We start from the raw sequence: 21,580 nt of genomic DNA on the forward strand, positions 1-21,580 counted from the left end.
TCTGTGCACCTGTGAGCGTCCTTGTGTGAGTGACCCTCTGTGCACCAGTGAGCGTCCTCGCTCGTGTGAGTGGCCCTCTGTGCACCTGTGAGCGTCCTCGTGTGAGCGTCCTCGCTCGTGTGAGTGGCCCTCTGTGCACCTGTGAGCGTCCTCGTGTGACTGACCCTCTGTGCACCTGTGAGCGTCCTCGTGTGAGTGACCCTCTGTGTACCAGTGAGCGTCCTCGCTCGTGTGAGTGGCCCTCTGTGCACCTGTGAGCGTCCTCATGTGACTGACCCTCTGTGCACCTGTGAGCGTCCTCGTGTGAGTGACCCTCTGTGTACCAGTGAGCGTCCTCGCTCGTGTGAGTGACCCTCTGTGCACCTGTGAGCGTCCTCGCTCGTGTGAGTGACCCTCTGTGCACCTGTGAGCGTCCTCGTGTGAGTGACCCTCTGTGCACCTGTGAGCGTCCTCGTGTGACTGACCCTCTGTGTACCAGTGAGCGTCCTCGCTCGTGTGAGTGACCCTCTGTGCACCAGTGAGTGTCCTCGCTCGTGTGAGTGGCCCTCTGTGCACCTGTGAGCGTCCTCGTGTGACTGACCCTCTATGCACCTGTGAGCGTCCTCGTGTGACTGACCCTCTGTGCACCTGTGAGCGTCCTCGTGTGACTGACCCTCTGTGCACCTGTGAGCGTCCTCGTGTGACTGACCCTCTGTGCACCTGTGAGCGTCCTTGTGTGAGTGACCCTCTGTGCACCTGTGAGCGTCCTCGCTCGTGTGAGTGGCCCTCTGTGCACCAGTGAGCGTCCTCGCTCGTGTGAGTGGCCCTCTGTGCACCTGTGAGCGTCCTCGTGTGACTGACCCTCTGTGCACCTGTGAGCGTCCTCGTGTGAGTGACCCTCTGTGCACCAGTGAGCGTCCTCGTGTGAGTGACCCTCTGTGCACCTGTGAGCGTCCTCGTGTGAGTGACCCTCTGTGCACCAGTGAGCGTCCTCGTGTGAGTGGCCCTCTGTGCACCTGTGGGCGTCCTCGTGTGAGTGACCCTCTGTGCACCAGTGAGCATCCTCGCTCGTGTGAGTGGCCCTCTGTGCACCTGTGGGTGTCCTCGTGTGAGTGACCCTCTGTGCACCTGTGAGCGTCCTCGTGTGAGTGGCCCTCTGTGCACCTGTGGGTGTCCTCGTGTGAGTGACCCTCTGTGCACCTGTGAGCGTCCTCGTGTGAGTGGCCCTCTGTGCACCTGTGGGCGTCCTCGTGTGAGTGACCCTCTGTGCACCAGTGAGCATCCTCGCTCGTGTGAGTGGCCCTCTGTGCACCTGTGGAGGACAGGATCATAGTGAGACAAGCCTCTTAGCAGAGTAATTGCTGGATCATGTTTAAAATGGACATATTTGGAGTTTTCCTCCAAAAAGTTTCTTCTAAGTTATACTCTAAGAGGCAGCGAACAAATGACTTAAAATTTTTAACACATCGCTTCTCAGCCTTTTGCAGAGACCAAGTGTAAATTTTTTAACACAAACATGACGTTGTGAATTCACAAGGTAGTTGGCGTAACCATCTATGGTACGGGCTCCTCATCACTGAGCCCCTCACTGATGGTTTGCCACAGGTGGACTGAGCTCAACACTGGTTTTCCCTATTATAAATAGTCCTGCAGCCGACTGTTTACCACTGAGGGAGTTTCTGAATGTCTGTACTTCACGAAATGTGCTAGTCCTCTCGTCCGCCACCTGCCCCGCCGGTCCAGCCCTTCTGAGCAACTGCACCTCTCTCCCGGTGACGCCGACGCTCCCTAAGGCACCAGGGACAGGGGCCCCCACATCCCACAGTGAGAACCCACAGAAGTCACCTCCTGGCTGGAGGCTGTGGCCCAACCAAAAACAGTCACGGAGAAATGAATTTTAGAATTCGAGTGTTATTTTACAGCATCAAACTTACCTTTTTTCCAAAACCCAGAAAAAGACACATGCCACGCCTTGCTGGCAACAGACGGGCTCAACGCACCTACGTTTTTAAACACAGTGTACAACGTCTTGTACTCAGACTGGGTCCTTGGTCTGGGCTCCCACCCACTGCTGACCAGCTGTTGGGACATCCATTTCCTTGTTTATAAACAACAGGGAAGAGAGTTTCACTGCTAGTGGTCGACTTTCTTCCTGCACCAAACCTGGGGTAGTGATGTTCCCACCAGAAATAGTGGCTCACTCAGGTCACAGTGCTCACTACAGGTGAGCCCTGCCCGAGCTGAGATCACAGGTATGCTATTTTACCCATCAGGTTAGGAAAATAAGTATATATGGACACCTGGGAAGTGACACCCCTCAGACCCCACGCAGGCGGCGGGGGCAGGCGGCGGGGGCAGGCAGAGCCAGTACTGGTTCTGAACCTTCCCCATGACCGGCGGCCCAGCCATTCCTATCACGCCGTGTCTCAGGTGAGCGGGTCAGCACTTACGAGGCTATGTGACGGTGCAGCACTCCGAGCACTCTGCCTGTCCACAGGGAGATGAGGTCACGCACTTGGTGCTCAACCACCTTTTGGTCAACAGCAGTCCCATAAGATCCAACGAGCTGAAAATTCCTGCAGCCTAGTGATGCAGCCCTCACAACACCGCGGTGCTCGAGAACCACCAGACGCCTGTGTTGCTCGTGTATGTATTTTCCATACTACACTACGTACTGTTATTTCACTTTCCACTTATAAACAGTGTTCACCGCACCCCTTGAATGCACCCTTTCCTCTTGTGCTTGACTTAGCCTCATGCTGCATTGCGAGTTCAGGGTGGCCCGCGGCAGCTGGGCCTCCACGCGGACTCCCGCTCAGCTTCCAGTCCTGAGGGCCCCTTCGCGGTAGGTGCTCAACGGGTGCCCTGCCCACAGTCCCAGGGCATTACATGCCGCACAGGTGTGTAGCCGCCGCCCCACTGGGGTGCTGTAGGTGGACTCTGATGTTCATACGGCGGCAAATCCGCCCAACGAGGCCCTCTCAGAACGCACCCTGCCGGTGAGCCACACAGACTGTGCTTGTGCAGAGCCGTTAAAAGCTCAAGGTGCCGACATGGGCCACCTAACACTTACTGTTTAGGGGAAAGCAAGTTGCTACATAATGCCAATAGTATGACCCCATTTAGCAGTGGCAGAAACCCACAATTCGCTACTGTAGATCCTAAGGGTGTGTGTGTGTCTGTAGACAAATACATAAAAGTGTATTTATACACAAATGGTTTGAAAGAGGTCTGAGAAGTGACTCACACCAAAAGGGCACCACGGTTCTCTCTGGGAGCAGAAGAGGACTCGAGGTAGATCAGGGAGGCTTCGGTTTTCTCTGCACCGTTTGATTTGTTGGCTTTGAGAATGTCTTAGGAATCGCGTGTGCATCAGAGTTTGTCAAGGTCACTGGTGGACGACCCTCCAGGCCCTGCCGGCTGTAACTGGCCTAACTCAGCCGTGGAGGGGCCACGGAACCTTGCACAGCACAAGGGTCTGGGGGTTCCACAGAAAGAGAAACGGAACCTTGTCTAGAGAACAGAAAGAATTTGGTTCTTCAGAGCTGGACAACACAAAATAGAAATGTAGTAGAAATAATAAAATAAATTTCCTGGGTTATGCTAGGAGGGAGGTTGGATGTGGGAGTAATGTGTTTGCAATTTCTTTGGCATATAGGATGTTGTGTCTGCTTTCTTTTTTTAAATATGTTTTTATTGATTTTTGAGAGAGAGAGGAAGGGAGAGGGAGATAGAAATATCAATCGGCCGCCTCCTGCACGCCCCCTACTGGGGATCGAGCCCACAGCCTGGGCAAGTGCCCTGACCAGGAATCAAACCAGGACCCCTCAGTCCATGGGACGACACTCAGTCCACTGAGCCACACAGCCAGGCAGGGCTGCTGTTTTTACATCACTGTTCTTATCACCATCACAGCAACCAAGGCCTCCAGATCTTACACGAGGAAGCACCAGTGGGCTCCCCGAGGCCTTCTGCAAACACCTACTGTTACACTCACCGAGTGGATGCGATAAAGTATGTTTTTCCATCATCACTTGTAGACTTTAAGAGCTGTGGCTCCACGTCAGCCCCCCCTGCCCCACGGGCAGTGAACCACACCCAAGGGCAATACAAGAAATGAGGAAGCACAGTCACTCCAGGTGGGCAGAGACCAACAGTGCTGTGTGGCTGCCCCATTCCGGCCACATGCGTTTACGGGGTTCGTGCAATTTCTAAGAAACCCAGCACCGAACATAGCAGCAAAACTGGAGGGGTCTAAGTCCCCACCAGAGCAAACGTTAAAGAAACAGCGGCATATCCACGCCGTGGGCCTCCTGCAGCCATCGCAGCGAGGAGCCAGAGCCACGTTTACTGACGTGAGGACACGCACCAGCTTGTGTGCCGCCGAGGACACCGGTGACAAGGGCATATAGGGCACAGTCCTGTTACGGTAATAAGTCCCTAGTTAGTGACTGGGGCCTGAATTTATACTGAAATATATAAAAGTCTGAAATATGCACTACAACCTTAATTAGCAATTATATCTGCAATTCTGTTTTCTGCAAGGAACATGAATTACTTCTATAGTCAATAAAATGAATAAAAGAAACAAAGCTGAAAATCCTCACAAAATCTTTATCGAAAATAGAAGCGGCAGCTGATCCCGCCCCAACCAGGGGGACTCCGAGCTGTGGCTACAGCGGACAGGAGGGGAAGGCGGAGGGAAGGACAGGGAGGCATGGGCCAGCGGGCGGCCTGCCGCCCTTGCCCGGGAGCCCTCGCCCAGACGGAAGCCTGCGACCTCATTCGGGCGGACGGCAGGAGGAAAGTTCCCAGTCCGCTGGTGAGGTCGCGAGGCCCCAAGAGCAAGGAGACCTGCTTGCAAGCCAGCAGACCCAGAACTCAAACCCACGCTTGTTCCTGCTCTTTCACAAAAGGAACAAGGACAAGACGTACAATGTGACCATATGACCAGCAATTCCACACCTAAGCGTTTACCCAAAAGAAATGAAACGTGTCGGCACAGGGTCCGTGTGGCACTGCAGAAGCACCGCGGGCAGCGCCGGTGGACGGGTGGACGCAGTGGGGCCCTGCGCACAGCACCCGCCTGAGAACACTGGCTGAGGGTGAATCGTGGAGGTGGTGGAACTGCCGTCTGAGCCATAAATATTTCACTTTAGCATCCGCCGTCCAGTGGCCCACGGGTTTCTGCCGCACCCTGGAGAGGCAGCACGACGGTGAAGTGAGCTCGCATCCCACCATCGCCTCCGATTCCAATCATGCACCTGCTGTGTGCGCAGCATGGCCCTAGGCTCTGGGGTGACCTGACCAGGCCCCAGCGTCCTGCCCTCACGAAGCTCACACTCTACAGTCACACCTGCAGACAAACCCCTTCTCCGCGTCACTTGGTCTGTGTTTTGGTGGTCAGAGACTGTGTTCATCCGTACCTGAGACCCTTCTGCTAGAAGGCCCCTCACCAGACCCCTGTTTCCTGAGAACAGGCAGCTGTGGCGGGAGCCTCTCCTGGGTCTGCCCCCCGGAGACCACCAGGATCCTCTTGCCCTGGAAACAGCCCCTCTTCTGTGACCCCTGACCCGCACCCCAAGCCCTGGCCGGACTGACTGTATCAGAGATGGAGGATGCTGCCCAGACCAGGCTGACCAGACTCCCTACCACGCCCACCCTGAAACTGGGACTGCAGAGGGTCAAATCTCTCATACATGTGGTGCCCTCTGTGCCGAGGGCACCATGGCTGTGGGGCCCACTCCTCACGGTGCAGACTGGCAGGCAGGGAAGAATAAGGGACTAGGCAGAGGAGCCCTGGCCGGGATCAGCTGGTTAGCACGTCGTCCCAATGCACCAGGCTCGATCCCCGATCAGGGCACATACAAGAATCAACCGAGTGCTTAAATAAGTAGAAAACAAATTGATGTTTCTCTCTCTCTAAAAATATCAATTAAAAACAAAAGAGCCTTGGTTGGTTTAGAGCAGCGGTTAGAGCATCAGCCTGCAGACCGAAGGGTCTTGGATTGATTCCCGTCAATAGCATGTACCTGGGTTGCAGGTTCAATCCCTAGCCGAGTGGGGGTTGTGCAGGAGGCAACCAGTTGATGTGTCTTTCTCACATTGATGTTTCTCTCTCTCTCTCTCCCTTCCACTCTGTCTAAAAATCCATGGAAAAATATCCTTGGGTGAGGATTAACAACAACAAAAAAAGAATGAGCAGATTGAGAGACGAGAGACAGACAGTCCTTCTGCCTTCTGGTTCCTGAATCTGTTCCCTGAGAGCCAGACATCACTTCTACCCCTGGCTCCCAAGAAACACCCTGACTGCTACAATAAATTCCCCTTTTCCCGTGAGCCAGCGTGGCTGGTTCTGTTTCACGAGCCCCTCCAGCCCCATCTGGGACAGGATGCCACAGGGATCCGAGTGTCCTCCTGACTTCCTGACCCACAGTGAACAGACGGGAGGCTAGCTGGACAGCTCTCCGCCCTTCCCACGGGCTGGGTGTGGGCTTCAGAAGTCTCTGTAAGACAGGACAGTGGGCCAAGCCACAACCTGACCCTTCCGTGGCCTCCCAACCTCAGAGGGGACCCACAAGGTTATTTCTGGAACGGCCTGTCCCAGAGGGACTCAAACTAGAATTCTGACCCTGAAAGGAAAAAATATCCAACTGTCCAAGAACTAGAATTATTAGCTTTCTAAAAACAGATTAATTCTGAAGTTAGAAAAAATTATTCTAATTTCAAATCCCTAATCGTAATATGCATTTTGCCTATGAGGCATTATACCTGTTTTTGAGGATTAAATTAAATAAGGACAACAGCCCTGGCCGGTTTGGCTCAGCGGCTACAGTGTCAGACTGTGGCCAGAGTCCCGGGTTCGGTTCCCACTAAGGGCAAGTATCTCGGTTGCAGTTTGTCCCAGCCCTGATTGGGGTTGTGTAGGTGGCAGCCACTCGATGTGTCTCTCTCACATTGATGTTTCTCTCTCCCTCCCGCTCTATCTGAAGATGAATGCAAAAAAATAATGTCCTTAGGTGAGGATATAAATAAATAAATAACAGCAATATTTTGCATTAGAAATTTTTTCACCACCAGTTATACAAAAGTCCAATAATCTTTCCCTTTATACAAGTTTTGCCACGATATGAACACAAATCCCTAACAAAACATCGACCCTTTCCTCAATCCAGAAGAGGGATGCCCAACCCCAAGCAGTGGCTTTTTTTACCACAACCAACGTGAAGGACGACCTTTTACACCTCATCCCTGGACCCCATTCCCACACATCAGGGTGAAATAAAAATATTTAACTGGCCCATCAAAAGAAGCTAAGCTGATCACATTTACATGTGCGAAGGTGTGTATACGTATATTCCCCAAAATAAGATCTGTACAATTTGTAGTGCCCTCCAACATTTTCTAGTCTCTTCTATTTCCCAAAGAGCTGGTCACGGTTGGTCAGAACAGGGTCCGGGGCGCTGATGGGAAAACACTGGTCGACAGTAATGAACTTGCTCAAACTGACAATCAGCTTAACAGACAGACTCAGCCCCAGAGTCGCTGCCCCATCTGGAAACACAGGAAAGACCCAGCCAGAGACTCCGACTGCGACGACCGACCGTCTGTCCGGTAGGTGGCCTGGGCTGGGGCAGAGGGGGCAGGGGTCCACTCACCTTAAAATTGAAGGAGCCCCCCGGGGACGCACTGAAACTGTACTGCTCCCTTTTCACTAGGTTGCTGCAGTAGTTATTAACCGAGGGGCTGCCGTTCTGGTGTGCCCCGGGGTCATCGGTGAGCGGGCAGATGAAGTAGCCCTCCTCGTCGTCGCTGTCTGCATCACAGTCCCCGCCGTGGCCGGGCCCGGAGGCTGGGCCTCCATCAACGCCTTCCAGGCGAAATATGAGGTCTTCGTCTGCCATGCTCCCAGGGTGCCCGTTGTACCCAAGGCACAGCCAGAGTTCCTGAGCAGATGCTGCGGGGATGGCCCTGCAAAAGGGGAAGCAAGAGAGTGGGTGCTGGGGCTGGGGGCTCACTGGCACCTCATCTGAATGCCCCGGTGACGGGCTGGCGCCCTTGGACTGAAAACTGCAGCGATCTTTTGGGGAGGCACTCAGCAAGCAGGGACACTTCACGTGCACAGACTTGGTGACCCAGGAATTCTACTTCCAAGAACTCAGTGCTCAAAACATGGCAGAGAGCCCTGGCCAGTTTGGCTCAGCGGTTAGAGCGTCGGCCTGCAGTCCGGAGAGACCCGGGTTCGGTTCCCGCTAAGGGCGCGTACTTCGGTTGGAGTTTGTCCCCGGCCCTGGTTGGTTGTGTGGGTGGCAGCCACTCGATGTGTCCCTTCACGTCGATGTTTCTCTCTCTCTCTCCCTTCCTCTCTCTCCCTCCCACTCTATCTGTACAAAAAATGGAAAAATATCCTCGGGTGAGGAAAAAAAAAAAGCACAAACATGGCAGGGAAATGAAACGCTTTTTTTTTTTTAAATCCTCACTCAAGGATATTTTCCCATTTAGCTTCAGATAGAGTGGGAGGGAGGAATAGAGAGAGAGAGAAACACTGATGTGAGAGGGACACATCGACTGGTTGCCTCCTGCATGACCCCGATCAGGGCCGGGGACCCATCCGCAACCAAGGTATGTGCCCTTGACTGGAACTGATCCCGCGACTCTTTGGTCTGCGGGCCAGTGCTCTAACCACTGAGCAAATCGGCCAGGGCAAAACTAAATGCTTCTTTAAGACACTTGAGTGATCTTTTTAGGACATTTAGATCAAGTGGCTCTCCTGCTTATCCCCTCCCTCAGCTTCTTTACACATTCTTGATAAAATCTAAACGTCTTTAGGGTCACAAGGCTTGAGTTTCAGCCTCCGCCCATTTCCCTCCAGTGTGGAAGATCCCCAAGCACACTGGCCTTCTTCACACTCCGTGAGCATGGGGAACCCACTCCCACCTCAGGGCCTTTGTACTTGCTGCTCCTTGTGCCAGGAACAGCCTTCCTAATCTTCCAACACTGAGTTCTTTCTCATCTGCATCCCAGCTCAAACGTCACACTTCTAGAAAAACGTTCTCTGCCTCCTCAATTCAAAGAACCCTCCTCATTTCTCCAAAAATTAAAAATAGAACAACCTTATGACCCAGCAATCCCACTTCTGGGTATTTATCAGCAGAAAGCCAAAACAATAATTCAAAAAGATACGTGCATGGTTATGCCCATCGCAGCAGCATTATGTACAATAGCCAAGATATGGAAGCAGCCCAAGTGCCCATCAACAGACAAATGGACAAACAGTGGTGGTACATACATACAGTGGAATATTACTCAGCCATAAAAAAGAATGAAATCTTACCATATGCGACAACATGGATGGATCTAGAGGGTATTATGCTAAGTGAAGTAAGTCAGACAGAGAAAGACAAATGTCACATGATTTCATTTACATGTGGAATGTAAAGAACAAAATAAACAAACAAAAATGAAACAAACTCACATACAGAGAATATTTTGACAGTTGCCAGACGGGAGGGGTGCTGGGGGGATGTGTAAAAAAGGTGAAGGGGTTAGGAAGTACAAATTGGTGTCCTGGCTGGTTTGGCCCAGCGGTTGGCGCGTCGGCCTGCGGACTAGAGAGCCCCAGGTTTGGTTCCCGGTAGGGGCACGTACCAAAAAAAAAAAGGAAGTACAAATTGGTAGTTACAGAATAGTCATGGGGATGTAAAGTACATCACAAGGAATATAGTCAATAATATTAAATGACTACGTATGGGGCCAGGTGGGCCCTAGATTTATCAGGGAGATCACATTGCAAATTATATAATGTCTACTGTAACTGAAACATAAAAAATTATTTAAAATTGCCTGGGCAGTGTGGCTCAGTGGGTTGAGCATTGTCCCATGGACTGAGAGGTCCAGATTGATTCCCAGTCAGGACCCATGCCAAGGGCGTGCAGGAGGCAGCGGATCAATGTTTCTCTCTCATAGCAATATTTCTGTCTCTCTCCCTTCCTCTCTCTCTCTCAAAAAAATAAATAAAAATATATATTTTTAAATTATTGAAAATAAACCAAGAACCCCTCTCAAACGCATACCGTCACTCCCCTATCACATAGCCTGTTTTACTTTCTTCATAGATTTTCATTTTCCCAAGCTGAAATCATCTCATTTACTCAGTTACTGTCTGTGTCTCAGTGCCTGGCAGAGTGCGGACTCAATTCATGTCCCTGGGATGAATGAGTGGCCATCAGGGTGTTCTCAGTAACAGCCCAAGACTCATCAATGGAGGCCTGCTCTACACCAGGAACGGCAGCCTGGCTGTCGCAATGGGAGCTCTGGATACACACAGACATGCAGAGAGACTCAAGAAAGAGTTTATCGCCCTGGCCGGTTTGGCTCAGCGGTTAGAGCGTCGGCCTGCGGTCCAGAGAGACCCGGGTTCGGTTCCCGCTAAGGGCATGTACCTCGGTTGCAGTTTGTCCCCGGCCCTGGTCTGTTGTGCGGGTGGCAGCCACTCGATGTGTCCCTTTCACGTTGATGTTTCTCTCTCTCTCTCTCTTCCTCTCTCTCCCCCCCACTCTACCTGAACGAAGAATGGAAAAATGTCCTCAGGTGAGGATTAAAAAAAAAAAAGAAAAGAGTTTACCAAAGTTGTAGGATACAAAATCCTACAATATTTCTATACACTAGCAATGAACAATCCAATAATGTAGTTAAGAAAACAAGTGCACCTAACAAAACAACAGCACGACTTATACAATGAAAACAAAACATGTCCAAAGAAATTAAAGAAGACGTAAATAAATGGAAAGACAGCCTGCGTTCATAGATCAGAAGATTTAATATTGCTAAAACGACTATATTCCCCCAATTGATCTATAGGCTCAACCCAATCACTGTCAAAATCCCAGCTGGCTACTTTGAAGAAACTGACAAACAGGTCCTAAAGTTCACGTGGAAATTTAAGGGACCTAGAATAGCCAAAACAATTTTGAAAAAAGCGAAGTTGGAAGAGTTACACTTCCTGAATTCAAAAACAAGCTACAGTAATCAAGATGACAGGGAATGGCCTAAGGACAGAGACAGAAATCAATAGAACAAATGGAACGCAACTGCGAGTCCATAAATGAAACCTCACATTTACAGCCAACTAACTTTTGACAAGGTTACCAAGACCATTCAATGGGGATGAGTAGATACACACTGGAAAATAATCAAATTGAACTCCTTCCTCACACTATACATAAAAATTTACTCAAATTGATCAAATATTTTAATATAAAATCTAAAACTCTCTCAAAGAAAATACAGGAGAAAAATCTTTGGGGCCTTGGGTTAGGAGCAAAGAATTCTTAGAAGTAAGAATTCTTAGAAATAACACAAAAAGCACAAGCTAAAAAGAATAGATAAACTGGATACGATCAAAATTAAAAATGCTTGTGGTTCAAAGGACACCATAAAGAGAGGGAAGAAAAAACTTACAGAATGGGAAAAAACTTTTGCAAATCATGTATCTGATAAGGGATTAAATAAAGAACTCATATAACTGCACAACCAGTGTGGCTCAGTGGATTGAATGTCATTCCATGGATTGAGAGATCCTAGTTCAATTCCCAGTCAGGGCACATGCCCAGGTTGTGGGCTCAATCCCCAGTGGAGGGTGTGCAGGAGGCAGCTGATCTTTGTTTCTCTCTCACATCAATGTTTCTGTCTCTCTCTCCCTTCCTCTCTCTCTCTAAAAACAATAAAAACATATTTTTTATATATATATATATACACACACACACACACACACACCCCTCATATAACTTATCAATAAAAAGACAACCCAGCCCCTGTGCCCATCTCCTCCCCTGGCTCAGTTAACCAGGCCAGGAAGAACACAGTAAAGAACTGGGGGAAGACCAATTAGAGAAAAATGGTGGCGGAGTGAATGGAAGCTACACAAATAGTATCCCAGGACCAAACTGGAATTACAACTAAAGTAAAGAAAAATCATTGGGAAAAACCAACTGAAAAGCAGTTGGAGAGAACCAGGGACAGAAAGAGGACAACAAGTTGAGCCTGACAGGAACTGCAGAGGCATGAGAAGGTGGACTGGGAGCTGAGGGCTGTTTCAGCTGTGAGCAGTCAGTTTCCTGAAGAGTCGGAGCACTAAGTCAGCTATACAGCCATTCACCTTGGGCTCCTGCAGAGGGAGGGCAGACTGGACTGGAACCACGTGGAGAGAGTCCAGAGCTCCTGGCTCAGGAAAGAGCTGAAGGGGAGGATACTGGGGGTTTTGTCCTGAATCATTTCCTCATGGGACAGTGGCCATCCTGCTCAAAGAGCTCCTTCCTCGAGCCCCAGAAAAAATCAACAGCCCCTCACTCAGAAATTTAACACAGTATGCCAGAAAAATGCAAATTGAAGATCATTAACAGCTAGAGACTGTGAGCAAGCAACTGCCCCATTCCATGGAAATCCTCTTACCCTGTACACCTGATGGATTTTTCATTCAGCTGAGGGCTACAACCTGAGGCTAACCAAGTAACTGAGAATAATAGCCTGCAGGCAAAAGCTAGAGGATAACTAAACCTTTGCTTGGCCTGCAAATCAACCCAGGAAAGTAAGACTTGACAGTGGTGTTTAAGGTGGGTCATTCAAATCCAGCAGAGGGAGTCACAATCAACAGAACACCAACACCCACAGAGAAAATTTGGCAGGCTCCAAAACCCAGTGAGACAGCAAAAATGGTGAAACAAAGAAACAAATCCCAATGAAAGAACAAGAGAATTCTACAGAAGAGATAAATGAAATGCAATTAAGCAAGATCAGAGGTAGAGTTCAGAGTAATAATGAGGAAGCTCAAGAGCATGAGTAAAGATATAGAAACATTGAAAATCAACCAATTGGAAATAAAAAACCACCAAGTGGAAATGAAGAATGAAATAGCAGAAATAAATAACACATTGGAAGGAATAACCAGCAGAGTAGAGGAAGCCAAGGATCGGATCAGTCAATTAGAAGACAGGGTAGAAAAAAAATCACCCAATCAGAGAACCAGAAAGAAAAAACAATGAAAAAACAGGAAGACAAACTCATCTCCTCCTCACCCCTCTTCACCCTCTTCCCTTTGCTCTTTGCTCCTTCTCACCCCGTCTCTCCCTCCCCATCCAAAAACAAAAAAACAATAGAAAGACCATCTAAGAGAACTGTGGGACAACATGAAACATAACAACATCCATATCATAGAAGTGCCAGAAGAAAGAGAAAATGAGCAAGGGTTAGAAAATCTATTTGAAGAAATGGTGACAGAAAACTTCCCTAACTTGGTGAAGGAAAAAGGCATACAAGTACAAGAAGCACAGAGAGCCCCAAGTAAGAAGGACCCTAACAGGCCCACACCAAGACACATAATAATTAAAATGCCAAAAATTAAAGACAAAGAGAAAATCCTAAAGGCAGCAAGAGATAAGCAACAGGTTACCTACAAAGGAAACCCCATAAGGCCATCAGCTGACTTCTCAACAGAAACACTACAGACCAGAAGGGAGTGGCATGAAGTAATCAAGGTCATGAAAAACAAGGATCTGGCCCTGGCTGGTTTGGCTCAGCGGTTAGAGTGTTGGCCTGCGGTCCAGAGAGACCTGGGTTTGGTTCCCGCTAAGAGCGTGTACTTCGGTTGCAGTTTGTCCCTGGCCCTGGTTGGGTTGTGCGGGTGGCAACCACTCGATGGGTCCCTTTCACATCAATGTTTTTTTTTCTCTCTCTCTCCCTCCCACTCTATCTAAACAAAAAATGGAAAAATGTCCTTGGGTGAGGATAAAAAAAGAAAAAAGAAAAACAAGGATCTGAATCCAAGTAAAATATTTTTTAAAATGTTAGATCAAGGCAATAATTCCTTATTCTTAATAGCTCTCTCTGTGACAGGCAGTCTGAAGATCTGAGATGGGGCACATCCTTGATGGTTACCCCAGCAGGGAATGCATTTATGTCCTAACCCAGTGCACAGCCATAAAACGTGAACTGCAACCTTAGAAAACTGCTCAGCTTTACTTTGCACAATGCACTCTGCCTCTTTCTCATCTGCTTCTGTCTTTTTCTATCGTTGCTCTTTCTTTTTATTCTTTTTCCTCAATTCATCACTCACACTGACTTCTTAACTCAGTTTGACCTTCACTGCTCTGGGCATCCACCACCGACTTTGTTTCTTACCCTCAGGGCAAGATCTGGTCACTGGCCGAGCCACCGATCCTGCTTGTCACCAAAACCTTCTCGGGCCTGTTCTCCCCTTTCCCAGCCCTGTGCTCACTCTGCGCCGGTCAGCCCTTGACCAGAATCCCAGCTGATGGCGTGGAGCCTGCAGATGGTCACTGGCCTCGAGGGCCAGGATGATGCCAGCGGGGAGAGCCAAGCTTCAGCCTACAGACCTCCAGGCAGTGCAGCCCAATGGTTAAGAACCAAATTAATTAATCTCACCAGCTCCCCCATTTGTAAAAGGAGCTGAGTGGGGTTCCACAGCAGTCAGCTCACAGGGAAGTTATCACCAGAACTCCGGTCCTTGGCCATGCCACCACAGACCTGACATTCTCCTTGGCCCTGGAAAACAAAAGCAGCTGCAGACAAGCAGCTGTGACCCTGCCTGGCACAGCGCCCTGTACTCGGCGGGCACCCTCCACGTATTCCGGAACTCAGTGAGCGGGACCTGTTTATGGCTTTCAGTTGTCATGAACGTGCTCCTAGTGCAGCTGTGCAGCGCCTGCTCACGGTCCCCAGCAGCTGTTTTCACTTCCTTATAACAGAACCACTGGGTTTGCTAAGCACATGGCCACGGAGAATAAGGTCTACACTTCCCAGATGCCTTTGCAGTTAAGTGTGACCATGTGACCAAGTTCTGGCCAAGAGGATATAAGAAGGACTGTTTTCAACTACAGGGAAGGATTTTTATTTTATTTACTTTTTTAAAAATGTTTTTGTCTGGCCAATGTGGCTCAGTGGTTGAGCATCGACCCATGCACCAAGAGGTTGCCGATTCGATTCCCTGTCAGGACACGTGCCCAGGTTGTGGGCCCGATCCCCAGTAGGGGGCATGCAGGAGGCGGCCAATTGATGTTCTCTCTCCTCAATGTTTCTATCTCTCTCTCCCTCTCACTACCTCTCTCTCTAAAAAATCAATAAAGGAAAATAAAAAAAATTTTTTTAAAATATGTTTTTATTGATTTTTTAGAGAGAGAGGAAGAGAGAGAAAGATAGAAACATTGATGTGAAAGAGAAACATCTATCGGCTGCCTCCTGCAGGCCCCCCATGGGGATCGAGCCCACATCCCGGGCATGTGCCCTGACCAGGAATTGAACCGGCGACGTCTCAGTCCATGGGACGACGCTTAGTCCACTGAGCCACACCAGCCAGGCCAGGGAGGGATTTTTGAAGAAAGGGAGGAAGAGTGCCCTGCGCTCTCCCTCCTTCCTGCTGGCCGGAACGGAAGTGTGATGGCTGGAGCTCAAGCAGCTATGTATGTTTAATCATCAGGAAGCCATGTGTTGAGGATGGCAGAGCCATGAGAAAGAGGGGGCCTGGGCTGCATCATCTTATTCATGAGGTAGCACAACAGTCCTGGACTGACCAGCTTCAGACTTTGCTATCTAACCTTATATAATCTACAGTAATTTTCCCTCTTCCTTACTACTTGCTAATTCTATCTGGTCCAGTAGCCCTCCCACCCCCCAATATTATAAAAAGTCACATCTCATCTCTTACGACAAGTTGATGCCTGGGTAGGGTTGGCCTGGGAAAATCCAGGGTCCTCATGTGACCGCTGCTCCCACATGTGCCTGTGAGAACTGGGTGCTGGAGGGTGCTGGACTATCCTGGACAGGCAGGGACCCTCAGTGGCCCCTAACTGAGCCCTGTAATGCCTACTCCAGTAACGGCCAGGGCACCAGCTCCCTAGGCATCTCCCTCTGACTTGGGTGTCCCTGGACCCACAGACGGGGCCTGTTCCTGTGAGTGAGACCGAGACCAGGAGCAGGACCCCAGCTCCCAAGACATCAGGACTCCTCAGGTTCCTCTGCCCTCACTCAGGCTCCTCATCTTCCCTCCTGGTCCTGACACCCCTGGGAAGATCCTTCTATGGATACACAGCTGGGTGGGGTTGAGTTCAACAGATCTGAGTCCAAGACCTAAGCTCTGCTACTTACTAGCTGAGTGACTTCATTTTTTTTTTAAGCAATCATCGTGCCTCGGATAAGCCTCATTGGCTACGACACTGCCACTGCACACAGCCGGCTTCACCTTTTTGTGTGGTTTCACCTCCTGACCTCGGCTTCCTCACTATAATGTGGGGTGCAGAGCTGTGCTCACCCCGCTAACCATACAGTGCTAGCAGGGAGCAGGAACTGAGGCACAGCAGCCACTGTTACCATCATGTCCATTATCATAAACAAAGGGGCTGAGCCTTGGGTCCCAGCCAGGATGGTGACCTGGATGTCTGGTTAGCAGCCAACCAAGCTTCTTCGGGGGGCCTCAGGGAACAGGCTGTTTTAGGCTCTGGCCATGGAACCACTGCTCTCCCTGGGCCTTGTACAAAGGGCTGCTCTGGTACCCGCTGGGGCAGGAAACGATGTTTCAACGCCCAGGTCAAGGCTGCTGGTCCTCCTCGGGGCTCCTCTCATCCCCAGGAGCTGCCTTCCTGTTGTAGAAATGAGCTCAATTGCCCCACCCACCACTCTGGGAGCCGGCACCCCGAGCCTACATGACCTGCACTGGGCCGGCACACACTGGTCCTTGACTCACCCACAGTGGACAGGGTGACCTATGGCCACCTTGTGTCATGCACCTGCTTCTGTTCAGGGATCTGCCCAGCCCCTGCTCTCAGGCCATGTACCCGGGGTTGGGAATCCACCGCCAAGTCGCCAGGGGTGTCACAGGGCCCCGGTCTAAGCAGAACACTGAGTTCGGGCACCAGCCACAGTGGCTGGCTCAGAGGTGGGCATGCGACTGAAGTCAAACCAATCTGGTCCAATCGCAGGCAAGCCTGGAGCTCTGGCTTGAGGGACCAGACGAGACTCATCCTTTCCTGAGGACTTGACTCGGAGACAGGGATGACGCCACCAGAGAACAAGCTGATGTTTGGAGAGCAGAACAAGACAGAAACCCACAACGCAGTGTACAGGTGATGTGGAACAGTGCACCTGAACCTGTATCATCTGGTTAACCAGCATCACCTCGATTCAGTAAAAAGGGAAAAGAAGAACACGAGAAACAGGAAAATGAACAGTGATGACGTCACTTGAGACCCGGAATCCAAACGTGCCCAGAGCCAAAGCAGCTGCCTGGACCTTCTGCACGTGATACAAGAAGCCCTTGCCTGTGGGGCAGGGGACAACTGACTGCCAACACACTGGCTTTCTTGTCACCCGCAACATGAAAGTCCAAAACCCAGCCAGAACTAGGGCCACTGCATATTATTTTAAATATAACACTTTAATTAGAGCTCATGGTTAAAAATAACACCCCTGTCCTACTACAGCCACTGGGCATGACCATGCAGGCTGGGTGGGTACTGCTTGACTCTGGGGAACGAACTGTGCCATGATACATGGGCAGCCCTGTCCCCCAAACGCAGAGGCGACCACTTCCAATTATTCCAGATGTTGCGTCTCTAAATAATATGCATGTTCTGCTACTTCTTAATTATTCTAGTTTGGTCCTTATCTACTGATTTCTTGGTGTGGTAGATGAGACTTGTTTCACTTCCCTCCTGCACTGCGCCCCCCACTGGTGGGTCTTCTCCCGGTTCCTTTAGACACCATGCCAAGAACTCTCTTATTCCACCAGCCAGAGGGAGCTATGGTTTCTCAGCTTAGTGTGAGTTCATCTCACTGCGAGAACTCTCTCGTTTTTGTCTGCAAATGACAAGAAAGCAGAAGAGACCTTTGCTCCCATCGACCTCAAAATGTGTCATTTTCCCTGAAATAAGACAGATATGCAACACATGTGAACAGCTGCTGCACCCAGGTGCCACGCCTGGACAGACCTTCTCATCGGCCAGGGACAGGAGCTGCAAGGGTGGAGCAGGGGCCGCCCCCTCCAACGGGCACGCTGGCGACGGAACTGACAGAGCTGGGCTGCCTCTGGCTTGTTCCTGGACAGCCTGAGCTCCAGACTGAGCCTCAGTTTCCTTCAAACTAAAAAAAACTGCCCTTGCCCTGGCCAGTTTGGCTCAGCGGTTAGAGCGTCAGCCTGCGGTCCGGAGAGACCCGGGTTCGGTTCCCGCTAAGGGCACGTACTTTGGTTGCAGTTTGTCCCCGGCCTTGGTTGGTCGTGCGGGTGGCAGCCACTTGATGTGTCCCTTCACGTCGATGTTTCTCTCTCTCTCTCCCTTCCTCTCCCTCCCTCCCTCCCACTCTATCTGTACAAAAAAATGGAAAAAATATCCTCGGGTGAGGATTTAAAAAAAAAAAAAAAAAAAACTGCCTTTGAGGAACACCCCCAGGTGCACTGCAGCTTTACCAACAGCCGAGGTATGGAAAAGCCCGTGTGCACTGAAGGGTGAATGAATAAACAATGGCACATGTACACAATGGACTATTATTCAGTGTTTTTAAAAAAGGAAATCCTGTTACTTGCACCAACATAGATAAACCTGGAAGACATTCTCAAATGAAATAAGCCAGACACAAAAACACAAATACTGCATGATCTCACGTATAGGTCGAATCTAAAAAGCCAAACTCACAGAAACAAAGTAGAACTGGACTGCCTGGGGCTCAGGGTGGGGACGCGGAGAAGCTGGTCGAACAGCACGGTTGCAGCTCTGCAGGATGAGTCTGGGAGACCTGGTGGTCAGCGGGCGACTCCAGCTCACAAACAGAACGCATGAAACTTGCTAAGAGTAGATCCTAGGTGCTTCCACCACACACAAGGCACCTCTGTGAGGGTGGGCGTGTCCGCTAGCTCGATGGTGGTGACCGCGTCACAGTGCAGACGCACATCAAATCATCACATTGCACACCTTAAATATATACAATTTTAATTTGTTGGTGATACCTCAATAAAACTGGTGAAAAACAAAAAAACAGAGCCCAGGACAGTGATGGACCCTATGCTGTCACCATGTGGCAGGGTCTGAATCCCTGTCCCTGTGGAAGGCGGGCCTGTCCTACATAGCGGACTCCGAGGGCCGCGGGGCCACTGACTCCCAGCCACCAGCACTGAGCAGGCATCAACAGGCGCCCAACAAATTCGTCCCACTGTGTTTCTGTACCGCAGGCCGACGCTCTAACCGCTGAGCCAAACCAGCCAGGGCTTAAAATTACATCTTTTTTTTAATTTTTATCCTCACCCGAGGACATTTTTCCATTTTTTGTACAGATAGAGTGGGAGGGAGAGAGAGGAAGAGAGAGAGAGGGAAACATCGATGTGAAAGGGACACATCGAGTGGCCGCCACTGTGTTTCATGTGCTTCCTAGGGTGGGGAGTGAGACTGACAGCATGCAGTGCTGGGGCTCCCGGATCAAGCCCAAGCTGGGAGCTCAAGCCAGTGTCTCACTAATTAATATCTGCGCCCTTGCCGTGGTGGGAGCTCACACCAACGCTGATGGAAGCTGCTGTGAGAGTGCAGTGTCTGTCGGAACAAGGACTGATTTACAGGGTCCACACCCACCTGCCCCTCCCTGCCACGCAGGCTCCCCCACGTGCCCCAACCAGGAACCAGTCGCCTTTCAGAGCCAGGGGCACCTCCCTGCCCTTGCACCCAAAGGGCCCTCTTCCTAGAGTACCTGTCTCACCCTGGGGCAATTTTGTCAACAAGGGGACACTGGGCCAAGTCTGGGGACATTTGTGGTTGTCACAACTCTGGGAGTGCAAGTGGCATCCAGTGGGTAGAGACCAGGGCTGCTGCTCAACATCCACCAGGGCACAGGACGCCCACAGCAGTTACTAGCCGAACTGTCAATAACGCAAGGCTGAGAAACCAGCTCTGGAAGAATCCTGGTGGAATTCCAAGAAGCCTTCCCCCACCCCCTCTCCTTCCTCCGCTAAACACAGCTCCCCGCACACCAGGACAGGGAGGGGCGCTTACCTACTGCCGAACAAGCAACTCACAGCTGAACCACAGCTGAACCCAGGAGCCCAGTCAGTTGCAACTGCTAAGGCTCATTAAACATCACCACCACACCCGGGCCTGTGCACACAACACCGTTACAGTGCAAAGAGTCTACTGTGGTTTTAAAAATCAGAAAAACACATTTTAGAATACAAAGCACAGATTATTGGCATAACTTCGATGAACAAAATGCACACGAGGGCGTGAACATTAATTACTAATGACTCGCTGGGCACCCTTCTCGTGTAGCCAGGACACTGTGTACTCCAGGAACCAGGACACAGCTTGTCTCCCTTCTCAGAGGGAGCTCTGTTTACAGGGCCTCGGTGGCCAGAGCACGAGAGCGCCTGCAACAAAGGGGCCACGTCTCGCTCCTCTCTGCCTCCCAGCCCAGAGCACCAGGCCTGGCACACACGAGGTTCTCCGTAAACGCGTGCTGCGTGAACGAACAAGTGACTGGAGGAAATGGACCGTTTCTGCTGATATGCTGGGCACTGCAGGCCTGGAGGAGTGGAGGGACTATGGCGCTATAACTACAAGGAGGCTGGCAGTTAGTTAGCCTGAGAGCATGGCTGAGATCTGAGTGGAAAAGTCTGGACCATGGGGAGGCCCTCAAAAAGCACCCTAGCCCTGGCTGGTTTGGCTCAGCGGTTACAGCGTCAGCCTGCGGTCCAGAGACCCGGGTTCGGTTCCCGCTAAGGGCATGTACCTTGGCTGAAGTTTGTCCCCGGCCCTGGTTGGGTCATGCGAGTGGCAGCCACTCGATGTATCCCTTTCACGGTGATGTTTCTCTCTCTCTCTCTCCCTCCCACTCTATCTGAATAAAAAATGGAAAAATGTCCTCAGGTGAGGATTTAAAAAAAGCACCCTAGACCAGGATCCGGCTTGACAAGGCTTTGGGGAGAAACAGATCTGGGTTCAGGTCCTGACTTGCTATTACTAGCTGAGTGACACGGGGCAGATTACTTAACTTCACTGAACCTCAGCTTCCTGTAAAACTCACTTGATCAAAAGAGTGGCGTAGAGGGAGCAAGGTGAAGAACCAAGAGAAGTGGCTGGGGTTAGAGAAGTCCATGGCAGCACACACAGCTAGCTCTCCACCACCAAGCTGAGCGCGCTTGCCCAGCCAGGGACTACATTTCCCAAGCACCTTTGGTGTGTAGGTAGGGCCATGTGACTGCACTGGGACCAATGGGAAGTGGGCAGAAGTAACTGCTTCCAAAGGCCACCCCAACAGCCCATTTTCCCCACCTTGGTCATGGCCTCTGTGATCCTGCCCTGAGACAGCCTGAAACAGACTCACAGCGTTTCAGTATCCCCTACAGAGCACCTACTTTGTGGCTCCCCTCAGCTCCCTGGAGGACAGGGGTTCCCCCAACCCCGGGCTTCACTCACAATTTGCCTCTGGCACACCTCCCAGCCTGCCCTCCCCACCCTCCCTCTGGCCTCAGCTCAAGGTCCCCTCTCCAGGAACTCCCACAGACTCCCGGTGACAGGCACTATTAGCTTTATCCTACAGAGGAGGAAATGCAGGA

At 50.8% G+C, this 21,580-nt stretch overlaps 1 protein-coding gene across 8 annotated transcripts in view; it reads right to left on the reverse strand.

Annotated features, from left to right (window-relative positions):
* EEF2K (eukaryotic elongation factor 2 kinase) overlaps positions 1-21,580 on the reverse strand; it is a 53,747-nt gene that overhangs the window by 29,996 nt on the left and 2,171 nt on the right. For 7 of the 8 annotated variants that reach the window (XM_036278755.1, XM_036278758.1, XM_036278753.1 and 4 more), the window contains exons 1-2: positions 18,678-18,953; positions 7,638-7,950 (exon numbers count right to left, since the gene is read on the reverse strand). In XM_036278755.1, the coding sequence (XP_036134648.1) occupies positions 7,638-7,883 (246 nt within the window). In that variant the 5' untranslated portion in view covers positions 7,884-7,950; positions 18,678-18,953. Of the gene's footprint in view, positions 1-7,637; positions 7,951-18,677; positions 18,954-21,580 lie in introns of those variants that run through there. The other variant, XM_036278752.1, reaches the window with a different exon arrangement.

This window comes from Molossus molossus, unplaced genomic scaffold (genome assembly GCF_014108415.1).
Source record: "Molossus molossus isolate mMolMol1 unplaced genomic scaffold, mMolMol1.p scaffold_m16_p_3, whole genome shotgun sequence".
Taxonomy (NCBI): domain Eukaryota; kingdom Metazoa; phylum Chordata; class Mammalia; order Chiroptera; family Molossidae; genus Molossus; species Molossus molossus.